The 21,766-nt window shown below is 49.4% G+C and overlaps 1 protein-coding gene across 1 annotated transcript in view; it reads left to right on the top strand.

Moving 5' to 3' along the window:
* The first annotated feature begins 9,439 nt into the window (after nucleotides 1–9,439).
* Nucleotides 9,440–21,766, top strand: part of CNBD1 (cyclic nucleotide binding domain containing 1) — a 195,244-nt gene continuing 182,917 nt past the window's right edge. The window contains exons 1-2 of the mRNA XM_036437339.1: nucleotides 9,440–9,527; nucleotides 19,300–19,372. Of these exons, the coding sequence (XP_036293232.1) occupies nucleotides 9,440–9,527; nucleotides 19,300–19,372 (161 nt within the window). The remainder of the gene's footprint in view (nucleotides 9,528–19,299; nucleotides 19,373–21,766) is intronic.

The following is a 21,766-nucleotide window of genomic DNA, read 5'->3' as shown; positions in this document are numbered from 1 at the left end:
AATCTATGTGCATCAGGCCTCTAGTTGTAACTAAGAGTTGAAGGCTTAATTTCCATGACTATAATTGAATATGCCTGCTCACCTTTGGAAAGAAGAAATTAAATGGGGCAGTGGTCACAAGGACAAAACATATAGGAAAACTATGTTCTTATCTTTTTTTTAAAAAAATCCTCACCTGAGGATATACTTTTATTGATTTTGCATTGCATTTGATGTTGGGGTGAAGATGTGGCCCATGTGTGTGAAGAACTTGCAGGAGGTTAAATATATGCTTTCTTTTCTCAATCACCAGAAGCAAAAAAGGAATAGCATTTTTCTTTAACTTTAAACATCAGAACTCAAGGAGGAGAGAACAAGACTTGGATCTAAGAAATCTAATTTCTAACCCTAATTCCTCTACTTACTTTAAGTCAGTTGACTAAGTCACTCAGTCTCTCTGAGGCTCAACTTTCTCACATCAATGGAATGATGGTTATAATTAGTATTTGTTTCCAAATGGCAGTGAGGACTAGATGGGATGACATTGGCGGGTGCTTTGCAAACTGTCAGTGTTACACGTGTGAGAGTGAGACAGCATTGCTGTGCTGCTTTGTAAAGGCCAGTGACAGTGCTGAACCCTGAGGGCACACATATTCTGGTAAGTCGGCGGTGCATTACGTAAAATATGTGTTGTCTACTATGTGCCTGGCACTGGTTTATGGATGGGGGAATATAACAAGGAATAAAATATGCTCCGCAAGAGTTTAGGCAAGATGACTAGCCTCAAATACCTTAAAGGCCTGGCAATGATTCTCTTGTCCCAGGGGAGCCTCCAGAGAGCACGGAAAAGTCCACCTGGTCTAGGCTCTGGAGATATAGTTCCGGTGTGTCCACATCATCTCAGAACTGCTGCTCTCCCAGGGAACAAGCTCACTTTCTCCATTCTCCTGTGGCCCCTTTGGACCTGATCTGGTTGTTTGGGTGGCAGTGAACTTTGCTCCTGAGCCCAGTTCCAGCTCCTTCCTCATGCCTTATCTGCTGCACTGCTTTCTGATGCCAGATGCATGATCTGTCTACTCATCATATGACTTTAATGAACACTGACAGCCACACTCATTCTCTCCCATGCTGCAACTGAATTTCACAGCCATGTCCCACCCCAACGATCCCAACGACCTAGCCTTGCTCCCAACTTTAAAGTAATGAGAGGGTTGTCAATTCACTATCATCTCCTCCTTAGAGGTGTTTGTTTCAGCAGCTCAATTGTTGACCTAAAGCATCAGATCACCCACAGAACAATAGTGATGTGAGGATGGCATACATTGTATTTAGGAGGAGGTGGTGATGAATACTCACGAGAACTCGGTTATAACTGGATTTTCCCTCTTTGGCTGTACACAAGTTGTATGGTTATGATTTTTAAAGGCACACATATTAATAGGAAGCAAGATTATTTATAGGAAAGTGATATTTCTCTTTTATTAAGTTACATTATTCTGAAAACTCGGTGATTTTTAGCTTTTTCATGTTTCACCTAAGGAAAGAAATCTTGTAGTATTTGGCTTAAGAAATACCTGGTAAGATTCTTTGAAGACATATGTAACCATCAATGAATGATAGCTATTTCATCTTAAATTTATTCCTGATCTTTACTCCTACATGGAGAATGTCAGGTGGAACTGGACGAAGGCTACTCTGCCTCCCAAAATCAGAACTGTACGCTGCAAACACTGTCAGAGACACAAAAGAAGAAAGAGACCCTCCTTGTCAAAGGGCCTAGAACTCACACTCAGAGGTAATTAGAACGATCACTCTCTTGGATCTTTTCATTTTTCTAACAGTGGCCATAGATGGCATAATAAGTCAGATGTTTTCCAGTATTGCATTTATAAAAGAGTCAGCAATCATGTCAGCGTCTGAATGACTCCAGTTAGGCTGGCATACAGCACCCAGAGACCAACGCAGACTCAGTTGCAGTAAGTTCCTTCAGAAGTCTTGGGTTCCATTCTTGCTATTGGTGCCGTGTACTGGTTAATAATTCTCTTTAACTTGCTTGAGTCCTTCTTGCACCCTCTTGTCTGGGCCCCCATTCCTCTGTAACCTTCCTCTCCTGTACTTACTGGGTTCATCTACCTCACTCAATGGGTAGGAATTCAAATAATTATTCTGCTCCTTATTCTGGGGCTCTCTGTTTCTGCCCCTTGAATTAAACAAAGGGAAAGAAAATTATTTATTAGGGTTAATTTCCTCTCCATATAGTTTCAATCCTCAGGTACATCTTAGCTATATCTTTATTCTCATGATATTTTAGTGCTGTAGTGTACCACAATGCCTTTTACATCAATTGGACCATAAGTAATAATTCTAAAACTGTAATTTTTAGGAAATGATATCTTTTAACCTAAAACTGCATATTGAATTTTTAGTTGTTTCATATATCTGTTATACTGTTTTTAACCCATTCTGAAATTTTCTTTTTTTGTAGCATATAATTCAGGCAATTCACTAAAAGAGTAAATGCTCTTAGAAAAAAAAAAAATACAACTTCTCTTTGATGGGAACTCAAATTCAAAGGCCAAAGTTTATTGGTTTTTTTTTTTTTTAAACTTTTTGTGAATAGACAGATATGACCTGAATCCAACAGCAATTCCAGACAGATTTGACAATTTACCAGGAAGCTGCAGAATGACTTTGATGCTTCTGAAAATACAGCTAGGAGCAGACATGTCAACCAGGCCATCATCAGTCAACCGTTTCGCTTGACAGTCTCTCCATGTGCAGCCAGGAATCTTTATGCCATTTTCCCCAGAGCACCTGCTTTTAAGACTTAAAATAGATAAGGCATTCTACATTTGGAGCTCAAAACATGCCTTCTACTTGATTTCAGTTCAATAAGTATAATTTAATATGAAATAGTATAACATCAAGGATCTTTTTGTGGCTTCTAAATGACTCATGCACTACTGATACATTCTTAGTGATGACTGATGCCAACACAACCTCACTCATTTTCTCCTGGACACATGGCTCACTCAGACACACTCCTGATCATCATCCTCATCCTCATGTCATCATGTCATCATCATCATCATCATGTCATCATGTCATCATGCTCAAGAAACTGCAGGACATTCAGTTGTATATAGAACTTTTAAAAGCATATGATTTATTATTTTTTTGAGCAGCTGACAATCTAAGGGAAATATGGTGCATATCATTCAAAACATCTGTGTTGAACAGGAAGACGGAGTTGGGCAGGTCTTCCTCTCTGCCTGGCCTGAAGCTGCTCGGCTAAGCAATGCAGCTGGTATCCAATACACAGCTCGCTTTAATTGCCCAAGAAAGAAGTACATATAACAGAAAAGTATCTGAATCAGTTGAATTTGCCAAGAAGCAACTGACACAAAAGTCCAATTGTGATGAAATTCCTTTTAATTAAATTGTCAGTTAAGTCCAAAAGTAAAATTAATCCTTATTTAATCAAGAGCCAACATATTTATATAATTACAATGAAAATTACTATTAATTAAAAGCTTAAAAAATAAAATCTGTAAGATAGGGCTTCAATAATTTTAGAAAAACAATGTGGTTATTTAAAACACAATAATAACATTTTACAAAGATAGGTTTCATCAAATATAATGAAATGCAGCAAGAATTATAGCTAGATCTTAAATACCCAACCAACCATCTGGAATGATGACACATCCCACACACATACATGCATCCTATCTCTTTCACCATCTATACTCTGTGCATCTGTCTCCATGTGTGTGTACCAGGAGGACATGAGCTCCCTGGGCAGGGTACCCTTGGGAGAGGCAGCTTTCTCTGTGGCTGAGACTAAACCTGTTGCCGAGGCAATGGGTCCTCCCTGGAAGGAGGTTTAGGCAGTTCATCTCCGGGTTCCTAAATACGAGTCCAGGAAGCCAGCGTGGCGGGAAGCCTGGCCAGCTGTCTGCCCGGGAAGAACAGGTGAGGAGGGTAAAGCCACGGTAGCGGAGGCTGGGGTCACTGCGAGCTTCGAGAGCCTTCTCCGAAGAAAGGACGGATCTGTCATGGATGCCGGCAGCATCACGCCCCTCAACAGCTCCCAGCGGCTGGGTCGTGTTACTGCAGCATGACAACTGGTGTTCTTCATGACAGCCCCAAATCAACGCGCATACCAGCAGCATCGGTTAATTAGTTAGCTGATTAATTAATTAATATTTTAGAAAGACTGCCATCTAAACTGGTAAACATTTGGAAGAAATGTTTGGTGCTTACAAGTGTAGGCTAGTTATCTGGAACATTTGGCTGACCTTTCTGTCCCTCTGGGGCACTGTTCTGACCTGTGTGCTCAGGGGAGGAGCCAGGTGGGTTTCCAGGTGTGTGTGAGGGGGGGCCTCAGGGAGCTCAGTGCCGTCACCCCCAGCCTGCAGTGGTGCCCTGGGGAAGAATGCCGTAGACAGAGCTGGAGGACATGCTGGGAATGTGCTCTGCAATGGGGCTGCTGGAACAGGGGTGCTTAAAAGAGCAGAAACCCATCGTCTCACAGTCTGGAGCTGGATGCCGGGAAGCCAGGGCTGGGTGGGACTGGCTCTGACTACTGTGGGGAAAACCCAGTCTTGCCTCTTCCAGCTTCCCGAGTTTCCTGGACCCTTAGCTTCTTCCTGTAGATGGACTGCTCCCGGTACAGGGCATCGGCTGCCTCTGTGAATGTCCAACTTCCCCTTCTTATAAGGGCGCCCGTCATATAGATGAGGGCCCACTCTGATGAGCTCATCTAAAGATGTGTTTTTATTGTACAATATTTCATAGAGAGGCAAGGAAAGGAAGAGGAAGATAAAAACACTGATCAGCTGCCTCCTGCACACCCCGGAGTGGGCATGGGGCCCACAACCGGGCCTGTCCCCTGACCTGGAATGTGTCTGTGACCTCCTGGTGCATGGACGACACCCAACCACTGAGCCACACAGGGGCCCACTCTAAGGACCGCATCCTAATTTGATTCTCTGTAAAGACTCCACTCACAAATCAGGCACATTTAGAGATACGGGGTTAGGACTTGCCGAAATTAATTTCTAGGCCCAAAATGCTGCAGCAGCAAACAGAAACATAGCTTTCACATTCCCATAAATGTTCCCAGACAAGAAACGAGGAGAATAGTAATGGCTTCTCATTCTAAGAAAGGTCACCTGTGTGGCCCCAGCCAATCAACTTGCATCTAACCCCTCCCCTCCCTGTTCCCGACCCCCCCACACAACCACCCTCCCCCCTCCCCCCCTGTGGAAGATGCTGCCGGGCTGGCCTCAGGTTCGGAGGACTGCCGTGCCGAGTGTGCCGGCTCCGTGAAGCCCCGGTAAGATCTGCCAGGCAGCTTCATTGTCCTTCGGGCTATTTCCACAGACTGGAACTGTTTTGTTTTCTTTTTTGGGGGGAGGGCACAATTCAATCCATAGGTTCTCCTCAATCCACACACCCCCCCCCTATAAAATTTTATAGACCTCGTCCAGATTTGATTAGGTTGTTTATCACTTTTAATGTTTGCAGTAAGCAATCTGCCGTTGATGGCATGCTTATGACTGTCTGGCTGTGAGATTGGAAGAACAGTCCGGAGGTGGTACTGAGGCCATTTTGGCCATCTTGCCGCCTGTTCCCTTGCACACGGCCTGCACAGCGCCTCGGTGGTTTCTCTGACATTTGGGAGGCTGTTAGAGGCAAAGGGGATGAGCTCACTGCAGGAGGGGCGATGTGTGCTCAGGGGTTTGCAGAGAGTGAGCCCCATCCCTGCAGTCAGCCCCGTGTTCCGCGTTCACCCAGCCCGTCTGCTTCTCTGACCGCACCTGGCCGGTAGCGGGGGAGAGGCAGCGGAAGTTCCAGCTCTGAAAAACAGCGGGGACAGATTTTATTTTAGATCCAACCCACCAAAAAAGTGAGTGATGCGTACTTTTGAAGGATAATCTGATGTGTCACAGGAAATGGAGGAAGCCCCAGATGGACGGCTCCGGAGCTGTCCCTGTGTGCTGGGGAGGGTGCCTGTCCTGTGCTTGACCTAACGAGAGGGATTTGCTTCCACTGAGCCGTGGCGTCGCCTATAAATCTGATCTATGTTTGCTGCAAACACCACGCAACAAAATGCTATTTAATAAAAACATCCACATGGACCTCAGCTCTGGTACATGACCCATCGTTTCCTAATGAGCGGACACGTATATGTGTTTTGTCCAAAGACAGTGGCCTGTGAGCACTAACCGTGCAGCAGCCACCGGCGGCAGCACACCGGAGAAATACGGCCGCTCGGCTTTCTTCCCAGACAATCAGCGGTGACTAACGGCTCTCAGGGGAGGAGAGTGCAGAGCCATGGATAGTTCCCTACGTCGTATTTTGTGCCAGCATGGCCCAGTGATTTACAGTATTACAGGCCATTTCGGAAGTTGCGAGTTGCACAGGCCCCTTCATGCTGATAGCGTGCTGTGGGTGCAAATCATCGTGATTTGTGGGAGTGTGCGTGCAGGCAGGGCTGCATGCAGGAGAGGAATGCTCTGTCTGGAATCACTGGGGAAAGCACAGCTCAGCAGGTGTCCCAGGCAGCTTGGCACAGGCACGACATTCAAGTTCAAATATCTGAAATGTCAGACCTAAATGACAAGGTTGCATTAGAAAAGACACACGAGGTGCTGCGAATGGGTCTCCACGACCACTCGCCCCTCCTGTGGCTGACCGCATTTCCATTTCCTCTGAACAGCCTCCTCAACACCCAGAGAGACCACCGGCGCCTGCAGGGCCGTGCAGGAGCAGGGGGCGACGGCACAGCCAGTGGGTAGAGGGGAATACAGTCTCCGTCCACGCACGAGGGAAGGAAGGCAGATCAGGAGGCAGACGTGGCGGGCAAAGAACTTGTCCTCGGGCTTCAATCGTGACTGCGTCCCCAACTCGTCATGTGGCCTTCAGAAAGGTGAGCGTGGACGCCTGAAGTGGGAGCCCGATTCTGTCTGCTGCGCGGGTGGAACAGGGACTCCTGGGCTCCGGAAACGGAGGGTGCTGCGAAGGGCAGGATTCACCCTGAGGAGGAGGAAGGCCCGTGCCCTTCGTCTTGATTCCTCTGGCCGCCTGATCCCCCAGCTAGAAAGCACACATGTGCCCAAGACAGGCCTGGACAAGGGTTGTGTGCCAGGCACACCTGCGTGACCCCTCTCAGTGCTTATCTATGTGTTTGTGGGCACAGCTGGGGGTGGGGGACAGGCAGGGAGGCTTTGAGAATAATTGAGTCACACAAGAAAATGTAAGAGAGGAAGAAAAAGAAGGGGCATTATTAATTTTTCCCTTTTAGGTCAGGAAGCTGTGGCTCATGTCCTCCAGGGTTGAAAGTGGATATTGCACTTTTAATGAACTCGAGCATCTGCAGCGTGAAATGCTGTGAATTCAAAGCAACGTTATCTGGAGAAAAGTCAAGAAAGAATAGAGTGTGGCTCTAGAAATGCATGCCCGCCAGTGACCACAGCAGGAGGGGCTGCACGCTCTGTGAGGACACCCGGCCTCTCACAAGAGGCCTCACACTGCCAGGCCCGGGAATGCCTGTCACACGTGTTTCTCTGTTGGGGGTTGCTGGCCAGCCGGAATGCGAATCCTGACATGCATCTCAGTGGCCGGAAGACCGGGACATTGTTGATCAACAGCAGACTTGGTCTCTAAATCTATAAAATGGGAACATCAGTTTCTGCTTCACTGACTTTTTCGAAGCTCGAACTAAAGAAGAGATGGTGTGGGAATTGGAGTACAGTCCACACGTGAGTGGGTCTCAGCTGTCACTGTCCCGAGGCAGAAATGTGGACAGAAGGCCGAGTTGGACTTCTCTCCCTATGTTCCTGAGGAAAGCGCTGATCAAATAAACCCGCAGGCCAGGAGCCGGATGTGCTGTGATGTTGAGTGGATTTGCACAGATGTGATACCCAGGGCGCGTCACACTGTAATCCAGGAAAATGGATGCTCCCTGTGCCAACCAGGTAGCGTTCCTGCGACGGAAACACTTGATGCTTGTTCTGTTTTATCAGGAAACATCCTTCCTCAGAGGGGATGCCATCTGCTTGTGACTGTCTATAAAAGGAGAGGATTTTGAAGTCTGCAAGAGCATGCATTTTTAAAGTTTTGTGATACAGTGATGTGTTCGGAACAATTTCATTGGAGTGCCGCCCTGGACGTGGCTAATGGCGTCCGTCTGACCAGGTTTCTGATCTCCATGGTTTTCCCGGCCACACAGCTGCCTAACGTTTAATTACTCATTGAAAAAGTTTTCCGTTTATAACAGTTGGTAACGTTTGCTGATTTCAAACAGTTACCATGCCAGTGCCTCTCCTTCTGAACACTTACATTCATTATAAAAAGGGCCGGGATGCAGGCTGACTGTAATCCTGTTGGTGAGGACTACCAAAGTTATTTAAGAAAGATAGTTCATTTGTATGTTTTTTTAAAATATATATATTTTTATTGATTTTTACTGAGAAGAAGGGAGAGGGATAGAGAGTTAGAAACTTCGATGAGAGAGAGACATCGATCAGCTGCCTCCTGCACACCTCCTACTGGGGATATGCCCACAACCAATGTATTGTACATGACTGGAATCGAACCTGGGACTCTTTAGTCCACAGGCTGACACTCTATCCACTGAGCCAAACAGGTTAGGGATGTATGTTTTTTTGTTTTTGTTTTGTTTGTTTTGTGTGTGTGTGTGTGTGTGTGTGTGTGTGTGTTTTAAAAAAACATTTTTATTGATTTTTAGAGAGAGGAAGGAAGAGGGAGAGAGAGAAACATAGATTAGGTGCTCCTACATGTCCCCTACTGGGGATTGAGCCCATAACGCAGGCACGTGCCCTGCCAGGAATCGAACTAGTGACCACTTGGTGCATGGGATTATGCCCAACCAACAGCGTCACATCCACCAGGGCTTATTTGTATGTTTTAGACAGCATTTGTCTAACATTATATCTTTCAATAATGATTCTCAATTTTTAAAAATAAAATTGCATCTGAACTCATCTTCATAGCAATTTATTTCTATATTAAAATGACATCTTTATTTATACAGGAGATCCCCAAATATGTATTTTCTGAAGGATGCAGACAGAGAAAACAATTGGGATTCACTAGTAAAGTAATTTCATCTTGTGAGGGAGGGGAGCAGGGCAGGCACCCCAGGTCCCACCTTCCCAAATGCACTCTCATCCTTCCAGAACACGGGAGATCCTTGTGAGCCCAGCTGCCGGGAGCGTGGGCTCAGGGCGAAAGGAACCCCTGCTCTGCCCTTTGCCACCTGAGTGCCCTGGGGGCTCTGCCCGCCCTCAGACACCAGCACACGAGTGAGAACCTTGGGGAGGTTCCGGGGCACCAGCCTATCAGGGGGCACCTCGGGGTTCTGCTCTGTGAGGTGTGAGGAGGGCTCCGTGCCCTCCAGTTGCTGTGCCGCTGCCTCCGAGCCGCCAGGATGCCTGTGTCCTCGCTCTCCTCGGCCATCCTGGCCCACATGAAGGCCATCAACAACGTGCCGCCTCCCCCGCTCCGCAGCGTGCCTGGTGAGCGGCCTCGGGGCCCAGGCCTTAGAACGGGCGTCTGGACGGTTGGGAGGGAACCAGCAGTCTTAGCGACCACTTGTTGGGGGGCGCAGAAAGCTTAGAGGCACGGACCTTCCGTGTCCTCTGAGGCCATTTCCGTTCCCTCGGGCTCTGGTCTTCTGCTGTAAACGAGGCTCTGTGTGGGGACCTGAGGCCTCCGGCAGCGAACAGCTGGGAGAGGCGCCGCGGCCGCCTGTCTCACCTTACATTTTCCAGGAATAAACAAGACAGTTCCCATTATTCTTGCTCTGAAATTTATTCCTATTTCATATTATTTTGCAGTCTCATGGGGACTATAAATGTAAATTAAATATTTTGAAGTTTCTGCAGTTGACAGTTTCTTATTTTCTATAGCCAGTCTAAACCCAGAATGTTTTTCTCAAGACTTCTTATTATAGGTATCAAATTTATACATCTATTGTTTGATTACCAATGGACTGAATTAATTATATGTAATAATCCTAGTGAGAGCTGAGATTTAAAAACATCTTTTAGGCAATGAAGGTAACAATTTTGTCCCTTTCAAATTTAAAAAAGCATTTACTTTATCAAATATGAAATAAATGAATAATAAGTGAATTTATATTGAATGAGATAAAGCATTTAGTTTATTGAACATTACTTCATTAAATTGTATACTATTTTAATGTAGGGTAAATTTATAGTATTGACTGAAGAACTAACTTATCTATTCTTTTATCTTCCTGTGAGAGTTAGTTCTACTATATATGTGTGTGTGTGTGAATATATAAACTAGAGACCTGGTGCACAAAATTCATGCACTGGAGAGGGTTTGGGGTCCCTCAGCCCAACCTGCACCTTCTCGCAGTCTGGGACCTCCCGTGCAGGCTCAGGCCCACTTCCTGTGCAGTCCGGGACCCCTCACTCCTTTCTGCCCACCTGCTTGTTGCTTCTTACTGCTCCGCCAGCTGTTCCTAGTGCTGCTGTGGAGGCAGAAGAGGCTCTCTCTACCACCGCTGTGTTCACCAGCTGTGAGCCCAGCTTCTGGCTGAGCAGTGCTCCCCCTGTAGGAGCGCACTGACCACCAGGGGGAGCTCCTGCATCAAGCATCTGCCCCCTGGTGGTCACTGTTCATCACAGTGATCGGTCGTTCTGGTCATTCCGCCGTAACAGTCGCTTAGGCTTTTATTATATAGACTAGAGGCCCAGTGCATGAAGTTCTCAGCCCAGCCTGCACCCTCTCCAGTCCGGGACCCCTTGGGGAGTTTCTGACTGCTGGTATAGTCCCAATCCAGGGGCCTAAACTGGCAATTGGACATCCCTGTCACAATCCTGGACTATTGGCTCCTAACCACTCACCTGCCCGCCTGTCTGATCACCCCTAACTTCCCCTTCTGCCAGCCTGATCACTCCCAACTGCCTCTGCTTGCCAGCCTGATCGCCCCCAAATGTCCCCCATCTGCAGGCCTGGTTGCCTCCAACTGTCCCCCCTGTTGGCCTGGTCATCCCATGCAGCCTGTTTTCTTGTCAGTTCAGTTGCAACGGTCACTTAGCCTTTTATATAGATACGAAATTTATATAGGTGAACAAAATCCATGCAGGGGGGTGTCCCTCAGCCAGCTCGCACTTTCTCCAATCTGGGACCCCTTGGGCGATGTCCAACTGCCAGTTTAGGCCCAATCCCACTTCACTGACAGTTGGACATCCCTCTCATAATCCAGGACCACTGGCTCCTAACTGCTCACCTGCCTGCCTGCCTGATTGTCCCTAACCACTCTGCATGCCAGCCTGCTTGTCCCAACTGCCTCCTCCATCATCCTGCTTGCCCCCCTGCTGGCCTGCTCACTACCAACTCCTCCCCCCCCCCCCCCACCAGCCTGATCACCCTCAACTATCCTCCCCTCCTGGCTTGATCTCTCCTGATGACCTCTGCCTGAGCCCCACCACCATGGCTTTGTCCAGAAGGACTAATTAGCATATTACCCTTTTATTAGTGTAGATTAATGGCCATGGTCTCCAGGTGAAAAGGTGTCTCAGGCAGCAGTTGAGACCCTGAAGAGTATGCTTATGTTTTGAACAGCGTTAGACAAAGGTTTAATTTAAAGCAAATTAATTTCTACATATGCTACTTCTTTAGTTTTTACTAGAAACCCAGTGCACAATTGAAATTGTGCGAGGAGGTGTCGAGCCTTCTGCCGTGTGAGGAGGCACCCTGCAGGGGGTTGGGACCCATGCCTGACCGTATTGCACCAGCTGCCATGTTGTGTCGGCTGGGGTGGGGGTGTGCTCCGAGCCACGCGGCAGCCGCTTGGAGCATGCCCCCGGCCGCTGTGTTATGTCTCCTGGCATGGGGGCAGGCTCTCCTGTGTGTTGTGTCTCCACTCTGCCCACCCCAGCCTCAGCCTCCCCATGGCCTCTGGGGCTGGGGGTGGAACGCAGTTCCCCCACCCCATCTGCCCTGCAGCTCCTCCTGAGTGGTTGTGTTGCAGCGTTCTTCTGAGCTGTAGTGACACTTGGCTAATTAGCATATTCCGTGTGTGTGTGTGTGTGTGTGTGTGTGTGTGTGTGTGTATTTGTGAAAAACTTTTTGTACATAGTCAATGTTTTGTATTTCTATGTGAGTTGAAATAAGTATCAAATGTGATTTTGTCTCCCTAGCTGGTTTGACTCAGTGGGTAGAGTATTGGCCTGTAGACTGAAGGGTCCTGGACTAAAGGGACATGCCCAGGTTTTGGGGTTGATCCCCAGTAGGAGGTGCAGGAGGCAGCCGATCAATGATTCATTCTCATCGTTGATGTTTCTCTCTCCCTCCCTCTCCCTTCCTCTCTGAAATCAATAAAAACATAGTTTAAAAAATGTAATTTGGTCAAAAACCACAGCTCCTAGCGTACAGGTTTTATTTGTGAGAAAGAAAGCGAAGGCCCCTTTGTTTTTAGTGGCCCGGGAAGCACAGGGCGCTGAAAGAGCACGGCGATTAGAATCCCGGGACCAGGCGCATGCTGCCCGCTCCCGTGTCCCCAAAGACACTCGGTGTGCGAAGTGATTAAAGATGAAGAGCCAGCGCCTGTTAGATCTCAGAGTGAACTGAGCGGGGTGGACGCAGCGAGCCCGTCGGCTGCAGCGGCTCGGACTCATGTTCTGTCTGTGGCTTCTCCTCGGAGACGTGTCCTGCTTGCTGAGTAACCGTGTCTGCTAATTCCATCACGGATTTCTTTCGTGAGCCCTGCTGAAGCAGTGTCCAGGATCAGTGCTTTCACCTGCAAGGTAACTGGACCTGAATCGGAAGGAGCGATCAGACGGGGGAGAAGGGGAGAGGGAGTTCAGATGCACTGGGCATAAACGGAAGACTCGGCTCTGGATCTTAAAAGCATGGCCATTGGTTGCATCCCTGTTTACCTGGGATGAGGTTCGCGGGTTGCGATGAGGAGTCAGGTCTCCCTTGCCCCACTTGTTCCTGGTGAGGAGTGTCTCAGGACCACCGGGTGCTGTGCTAGACGTGACACCGTGGCCATCTCACTGCTCCTCACCGGGACACCGGAGGTCTGCAGTAGGAGAGCATGGCCCAGTGACGGCCTGCCAGTCCCGAACGTGCGGAGATGCCATGCTGTGGGGCAGGGGCTGTGCCCTGCCAATCACGTGATCTGAAGGAGAGGGTCGCCCTTACAGCTGGGCCAGGGGACCATCAGGGTCCGTCTTTCTCTGTGGAAGAGGGAGGCGTGTGGGTCAGTGTGATGGTGGTGACACAGGCCTACTGGCCAACTAAAGACCCATGTGGGGTGATAAGCCCAGGAGTTGGAGTGCCCCTAGAGGCTGGAAAAGGCAAAGACATGGGCTCTTCCTCAGCCTTCCAGAAGGAATGCAGCCTGCTGACAGCACTGTAGCCCGCCCAGTGAGACCATGGGATTCCTGACTCCCAGACACAAGGGACTGCTTGGTGTGGGTTTGAGCAGGAAGCCGTGGTAGGGAAGGAATACTGGGCCCACCCTCCAGTGGAGGCGGCGAGGCCGAGGCCTCCTGCGAGGCGCCAGGTGCCCGGGGTGCAGACTTCACCGAACCCCCACGTAATGAACTCCCTCTGCCCCTAAGCACCCCCAGCACCAGCTCCTCCCCAGCACCAAGGGCCGCGGCCCCCTCCCGCCACGTCTGGGCTCTGGGCAGCTTGCATTTGCTTGTCGCCCACTCAGGCCCTCCCCACAGCCAGCGGCCAGACCCGATGGCTCCTGGCCCGCCCCCCGCCCTCTGCCTGATCCTCTGGAACTGCACCCTCTCAGACCACCTCACAGCTGGGCTTCTTGAGGCGCCTACAGATTTTCCCTTGGGGAGTTCCGCGTCTCTGCCTGTGTCCCAGGGTCCGCACAGCTCTGCGTGCTAACCTCCCGCTCCTCAGTCTCTCCTTGGACTCGGCCCTCCTCACCTCCCTCCTCACCTTCTGCAGCCTCCCGGTTCATGTCACCAGAGCCCACAGGCACCTAATGCACCTGGGTCACCTCCCTGACCCAGGAATCCCGGGGGAGGGGGAGAGGGGGTGACTTGTATGTCCATTGCCTCGCCTGTTGGTGACCAGGGAACGGAAGCCCTGGGGGAGAGAGGATCAGACTCAGAAGCTAAAGCAGACAGGGCGCCCTCTACCCTGGGCGCGGACTGTTATGAAGCCACAGAGGTCAGAGTGCGCAGCGGTGTCACTGTCACCAGAGGGGCCTGTGGCCTGAGCACCCAGCCTGCTATTAGGCTGAGCTCCCGAAGGGACGAGAGGAAAGAAATGCCCCTGATTTTTCTGGAAGGCATGGAGCTGCCCTTCAGCTTTGCGGGGGGAGAGGGGAAGTTCCCCACTGTGAGCGGAGTGTGGTCTGCTACCGTTTGATCCCTGGCTATGCCGTGAGCCTCATGCTTTGTTGCTGAGAAAAGGCAGGTGCGGGATGTGCTGTCTGACGCCTGGGCCCGGGAGGAGGCCTGCTGCGGGGCCTGGCAGCTGTGTGGGCTTCAGTCAGGAGGCGGGGCAGGGGCAGTGCCTGCACCCTGGCGGAGAATGGAGCGGACAGAAAACCCGCTGGGCAGGGCACTCTGAGCCTTAGAAACCAGCCGCCTCCCAGGCAGGGTCCTGCCGGCCACACTCCACCAGGTGCAGAAGCTGCGAGACTGAGACCGCTGTGCCCAGCACCTCACGGGCAGGTCCTGGAACTGGCGCCTCTTTCTGTTCTCGGGAGCAAGGACAAAAGGGGTTCCAAGACAGAGGTGTGTCTGGAAAGGGGGCATGGCTCCAGTTTAAAGTTTAACCCCTTCAAATCCTGGGGTGCACCTGGGGAAAGGGGGACTGTCTGCGAGAGGAGAGGCAGGGAGGTGGAGGGAGGGGTGGATGGATGGGAAAGCAAGGAGGACCCTGTCTGCAGGAGGCGGAGGTGGAGGGCAGTCTGCGCGGCTCCACGCACAGCAGCATGGGTGCCGGAAACAGTCGGAAAGGGGACGGAAATCTGTGCTATTACTTTACTTTTCATGTGAAATCAGTTTATTTTGAATCCCAGAGGAGAGAAAAGTGGATGTTTTCCTGCCAATAACAAGCATTTCCTTTCCCTCTGACCGCTATAACTCTCTCGAGGCACTTGGGCTTTTTGGGAAGAGGTTGTGAGCACCTGTAGGAATGAAGTGGCGGTAACTGGGCTGGATCGTGCTAGGCAGGAAGCACTGGGTGCACTGCAGGCCGCTCAGTCAGACCCCGTTAGCGGTGCCTCCGGGCTCCTTCAGAGCCGGCACCAGTCTCAGAAGCGCCTCCTGCATTCACCCTCCACACAGCCCCTCCCGCCTGCAGCCCGGCTCCGCACTGCCTGCATTGGCCGCTGCCCCCCTCCCACGTGCAGGGCGGCCGGGTCCTTCCTGACACGGTGGTTTAAGCAGAATGTGCGCATGGCCGGTGTTTCTAAGTGACCAGAGTGTCAGCCACGCAGCCAGGGGCCCCTGGTCCCTCCCCAGTCTTGGGCACGCACCTGGGTGGCAGGCTCCAGCCTGGCCCCTGGTCAGGCATATGCGGGAGGCAACCAATTGTTGTGTCTCTCTCACATCCATGTTTCTCTCTTTCCCTCTCCCCCTCCCCAACCCCTCCCTCCCTTTTACTCTCTCTAAAATCTATGGGAAAATATCCTCAGGTGAGGATTAAAATAAATAAATACAAAATAAAAATAAAAAGCAATCTGATCATGTTAACTCTCCATTCAAAAGTCCTCAGGGTCAGTCACAGTCTGGTTTCCTCACCCTGACGTCTGACTGTTCTTGATTCCACGCTGACTGTGGGCCCTGGACCATGGACTGCATCTCCGCGCAGCAGAGGGATGCCTGGTGGACTCGCTGTAGACAGGGCCTAGCATCCAAGCTGCATGGTCCTCTGGTCCGGGCGGCAGCTTCAGCTGGGGTCTCAGGCCGGCAGGGCCACGCACCCTTCCTGTGCCATCACCTGACCTGCGACCAGCGGCGGCAGCCTAGGCTGGGGCCTCGCACCAGCATCATGCTATCCCCTGGCAGCAGCGACATCTTGAGCTGAGGTCTCAGACCATCAGGGCCTCGCACCCAAGCTGCGCAATCCCCTGGCCCCAGAGGCAGCCTGGGCTGCGGTCTCAGCCTGGTTAGGGCACAATCCCCTTCAGTGGTGGCAGCCTGTGGTCACACCAGCCAGGCAGATATGGAGGAATTTTAAATGTTTCTTTTTAAAATATATATATTTTATTGTTTTTTTACAGAGAGGAAGGGAGAGGGATAGAGAGTTAGAAACATCGATGAGAGAGAAACATAAATCAGTTGCCTCCTGAACACTCCCTACTGGGGATGTGCCCCCAACCAAGGAACATGCCCTTGACCAGAATCAAACCTGGGACCCTTGAGTCTGCAGGCCAATGCTCCATTCACTAAGCCAAACTGGTTAGGACTGTCCAATATGTTAAAGAAAAAACCCTACCTAATAAAGAGGGAATATACAAGGGAGGGCATTTGGGGGTGACCAGGGTATCAGGGGAGGGCAGTTGGGGACAATCAGGCTGGCAGGGGAACAGTTAAGCGTCAATCTGGCTAGCAGGGGAGTGGTTAGGGGGTAATCAGGCTGGCAGGCAGAAGTGGTTAAGGGTAATCAGGGAGGCAGGCAGGCAAGTAGTTGGGAGCCAGTAGTCCTAGACTGTGAAAGGGATCCCGACTGCCTGTTTAGGCCAGATCCCAGGGATTGGACCTAAACAGGCAGCCGGACATCCCTCAAGGAGTCCCAGATTGGAAAGGGTGCAGGTTGGCCTGAGGGACACCCCCTCCTGTGCACGAATTTCATGCACTGGGCCTCTAATATATATAAAATGTTAGTATAAATGTGGTGAGATGAAAGCTTGCAGATACTGGTGGTGGGGCTAGAAATTCATAAAACCTCTTTGGAAGACAATCAATAGTCATCAAGTGGAAAAGGCATGTGTCCTATGGAATTGCAATCTATTAAAACCCAGTGCCTCAGAAACCCTGAGCTTCACCCGTGTCACCTTGATCACCAGCTCAACTTCTGGTCTGTACAAAGTTACAAGTTCATGTTGAAACCTTTCAGCCTTTTTCTTTTTAATGAAACTGCTTCCATTCTGTGGCTCACCACCCTGAGGTAGAGACCTGTGGCATGTTCTGCCTCTCGGAAAAGAGGCTGAGTGAAGAGGAAATACTTAGTGAGTTGTCAAGTGTCTTCACGGCAAGTGTCTCTGGCTCCTCTTCTGGCTTTGAGTTTCCTTGGCTGTTCCAAGCCTAGTACAGAGCCTCACCCTCAGGCAAGGCGAGTCTTCAGCTTTTCTGTTCTTAGTTAGAAATTCTTAGACTTATAACGTCCGTCCTGTGATTTTTATTTTTATTTTTATTTTTGTAAGCTGCTTTAGCTGAAGGATGAAGACATGCTTTCTTAAAGCTCCCTTTTTAGTCAGAATTTCTAAACCTTTTCTCAGATCTTTATGGCACCGTCCTGTCATGTCCACACAGTCCCAGGGCTATTTCTGACTCGGTACTAACCTGTGTCAGGAACATGGTGGGCTCAGACAATAGTTGCCAGATGTCTCTTCTTAACCCATGTACCTAAAAATCTGCTCTCATTAAAATTTATACAATATCCTACACAGCAACACTGGTATACTAAAAGTATTTTTAAAAATATATTTTTATACATTTTCAGAGAGAGGGGAAGGGAGAGAGAGAGAGAAACATTGATGTGAGAGGAAACATCCATCTGCTGCTCCTGCACACCCCCCAGTGGGGATATCTGGGCATGTGCCCTGACCGGGAATAGAACCAGCAACCTATCTGGTGCTCAGGAGGAGCCCAACCAACAGAGCTGCACCAGCCAAAGTCGTTCTGATATAATCCATCTGCAACTTGACTCACTTAAAATAATTACTCCCTATGATACTGAAGTGCAATTAGGTATTTATTTATTTATTTTTTTTTGTTTCTTAAGGCTTAACTGATTAATGTAGATAAGAAAATGCAGAAATAATGTAATTAGTACTTTCATATTTACTTATGTGTGTAGCAATGGTATGATTTATGTATGTAGCAATCAGTTTTCTGTTTATTTATTTATTTATTTTTTTTAAAAAATATATTTTATTGGTTTTGTACAGAGAAGGAGGGAGAGAGATAGAGAGTTAGAAACGTCAATGAGAGAGAAACATCGACCAGCTGCCTCTTGCACACCCCCCACTGGGGATGTGCCTGCAACCAAGGTACATGCCCTTGACCGGAATCAAACCCGGGACCCTTCAGTCCCCAAGCCGACGCTCTATTCATTGAGCCAAATTGGTTTCGGCCAGTTTTCTGTTCAAATTTCCCTTTTTTCAATTTCATATTTGGGAAGGTGGTATCTGTTATTGATGATCGATTTTTTAGACCATTCAAGGCTTAACCAAAAAGTCAGAGTTTATGATTCAATCGCTGGACATGAAAATTAATGCATTTGGACATGTCAAATACCAGCTCTTCATAGCTGGGCATGGTCAGTGAATGTATTTGGATAATTTTTAGAAATGTGTGAAGCTGCCCACTGAGTACCTTTCACCGAGGGAAGGGCGCGAGCGTCCATGGCCTGCTCCTCATTTCCTGGCGTTCCGGCCCAGGGAGGTCCCCAGATCCTCCTGAGGGTGCTGGGTGCGCACCCTCCATCTCCTCCAAAGGATGGCGCTCTCTGCACTGCAGGACAGTCACAGTTTGCTTTCTGGCTATGAGTACTGTCTCTGCTCTTACAGGAACTTGTGTGATTTGCTTACCCTTGAACTTCAGAAGGAACTGAAACCTGAATCCAGAGCGGAAGTGTGCTTGAGGAGGCTCGCCAGGGGAGGCGCCTGCACTGGATTCAGCCAATGTGACCGGAATTCTGGAGAGGGACAGAGCGACCTTCAAAAACTTTTGTGGATTGTCCAGTCCGGAGCTCTGGAAGCATCCGTGTCCCACTGAGTGGGGTGGGCATCCCAAGAGGCTCACTTCAAGATGAGTGACTCTGCCTGACACCTGTAAACACCAGTGTTACTGGAAACAACAAACAAGCAAACCTACAGACAATGCCGGGCACACAGGACACAGTGGAAAGCATGAACTTCTCTCCTCACTTTAATCACACCATTCAATTCTGCTTATGTGTCAGACAAAGACTGTTAATACCTCACTTTTATAGTCATGGGATTCTTTTACTATGATGAATGTTTGCAATTAAACTCTATTTACACACTTAGTTAATAAGATCACAGAAAATTACTCACATTTTTAATTATTCTTTTTTTTGCAGCCTTGCAAATGCCGAAGCACATTGATTATGTTCAATTGAATGCATTATTCCACGTGAGCAAACAGCAGGCCAGGTAAGATAGTCACGCATACTTTGTCATTCAAATGGATATTAATGTGTTTGTTTCATGAATAAAGCCTCTCACAGGTGCCTGATGTCCCGCACAGATGAGAGTGTTTGAGAACCTGGAGGATATTTTTCCGGGTTAAAGGCCCAGCACACACATCGTATTTCAGGGAAACAATTCCGTGGACGAGGTGTGGCTCATGCCCCACAGGCCCTTCTGGTGCTCGGAGAGCGATGGTGGACAAAGCGTCAGTGGCTTTGTGTTTGTTTGATGTGATTTTAAATCCACGTGTTTATGACTTAGACGTTGTTTTAATGCCCTTGTTTATGGCACAGCCAGAACGGCTGCTTTTAGAAGTGAAGCTGTGTCAGGACTCAGCACCTCCTCTGGGGGCCCAGTGGGGGGCGTGTCTGCAGGACCAGGGGGAGAACAGCTGTGGCCTGGGACCTGTGGGCTGCCCCCCAGGCTGTGAAGGTGCTGGAGGGTTTGGGCTTCGCAGGGCACACTGTGCTGCCCTGAACAGCCCTTGGAGCATCGGGAGACATTTCTCCCGCGGTGGCCACAGTGGCCCTTGGGTGGGCAGTGGCCCTAAGCCCTGCCCAGCGTGGAGTGACAGCCTCGGAGCAGCCAGCCAGCCCACCCAGCACCAGTTACCCCTCAGCACGACTCAGCAAGCAGGGGCTGGGAGCCGCAGCTGGAAGGCAGGAGTGGCGCCCCGTCCCCAGCTCCCATGGAGAGGCCCACCCACCTCGATTAAATTTAGACTTTATTTATCCCCTTGTCTCCCCTTGCCTGTAACAACAGTGTGTTACCCTGTGCTTGTTTGGACCGTGCTGTTTCTGTGCTGGCTTATTAAAAGGTACTGTGGTGTGTACTGTTGGCCTGCAAAATCATCCCAGTCCTATGGCAGACCGGTGATCAACCAACTGCTGGCAAGGCCGGAATCAGCCCCTGAGCACAATCTGCTGCCCAAGACAGAACACAATGGTGAAATCCCAAATCTGAGCAAGAGGCCAGGAGATGGAATCCCATGAGACCCAAGAACCGGGAAACGTCATGGTTCAAAGCTCGGGCTTCCTAAGATGCATTAGGCTAGAACACATGTGTCAAGCACAAGGCCCGCGGGCCAAATCCGTCCCTCCAGGCCTTGCAATGTGGCCCGCACCGCCTGTCATCACTGCACTGCTCTGTGTTTCCATAACAATGACAGTTTATGACTGTTCAGTAAACCATTCGGCCCGCGATTTAGGCTGGATTTTAGATTTTGGCCCCTTCTTTGATTGAGTTCGACAACCCTAGGCTAGAATAATGGTCCGCAAACTGCGACTCTCGAGCCACATGCGGCTCTTTACCCCCGTGAGTGAGGCTCTTCCACAAAATACCACGTGCGGGCATGCACATACAGTTTGATTGAAACTTCGTGGCCCAAGCACAGAAGTTGGTTTTTGGTTCTCAAAAGAAATTTCAATCGTTGTACTGTTGATATTTGGCTCTGACAACTAATGAGTTTGCCGACCACTAGAAGATGTATTTAAAAAATCTCCTTCCTTGCCAACTCCTTAGCCTAAGCTGGGTCTCTGTATTATGAAACCAGCTTCTTCTCTGTCCATCTGTGCCCCAGAACCCCCACCTTCCCTCACAGAGGGAGGGGCTTTGCCAGGCTCTTTCCCAGCCTCACAAAGGGCTCTGCGCTCTGGAGAAAGGGGCTGAGCGGAGATGACTAAGGGTCCAAGGATGAAAGATAATTTGAAAGGCATTGGGGGTCAGAGGAGCTTCAGCTAAAGCACATGTGTCAAACACAAGGCCCGCGGGCCAAATCCGTCCCGCCAGGCCTTGCAATGTGGCCCGCACCGCGCTGTCATCACTGCACTCCGCTGCGTTTCCATCACAATGACAGTTTATGACTGTTCAGTAAACCATTCGGCCCGCGATTTAGGCTGGATTTTAGATTTTGGCCCCTTCTCTGATTGAGTTCGACACCCCTAAGCTAAAGGATCTAGAACAGTGTTTCCCAACCTTCTCTCATGATGAGAATCACCTGGTGGAGTTGTTAAAACACAGATTCCTGAATCCCAACTAAGAAGTGCTAAACTAGAATTTTTGAGAACATATAGGTAAAATTGCATACCTAACTTAGTGCTCTGTATATAAAATCTGTCTTAGAGCACTAGTTAAGTATACAATTTTACCTATATGTCCCCCAAAATTCTAGTTTAGCACTTCTTAGTTGGGATTCAGGAATCTGTGTTTTAACAACTCCACCAGGTGATTCTCATCATGAGAGAAGGTTGGGAAACACTGATCTAGAAGACTCATCCTGTCTAAGGACCACGTGCTTTTATTAAACACAATTTGTCCTAAGGCCAGGTGGAGATAATACACTTCACAGGGTAGGGGTTA

This window comes from Pipistrellus kuhlii, unplaced genomic scaffold, assembly GCF_014108245.1.
Source record: "Pipistrellus kuhlii isolate mPipKuh1 unplaced genomic scaffold, mPipKuh1.p scaffold_m20_p_14, whole genome shotgun sequence".
Classification (NCBI taxonomy): Eukaryota; Metazoa; Chordata; class Mammalia; order Chiroptera; family Vespertilionidae; genus Pipistrellus; species Pipistrellus kuhlii.
Note: the sequence above shows the minus strand (reverse complement) of the source record. Positions and strands in the feature narration are given on the sequence as shown.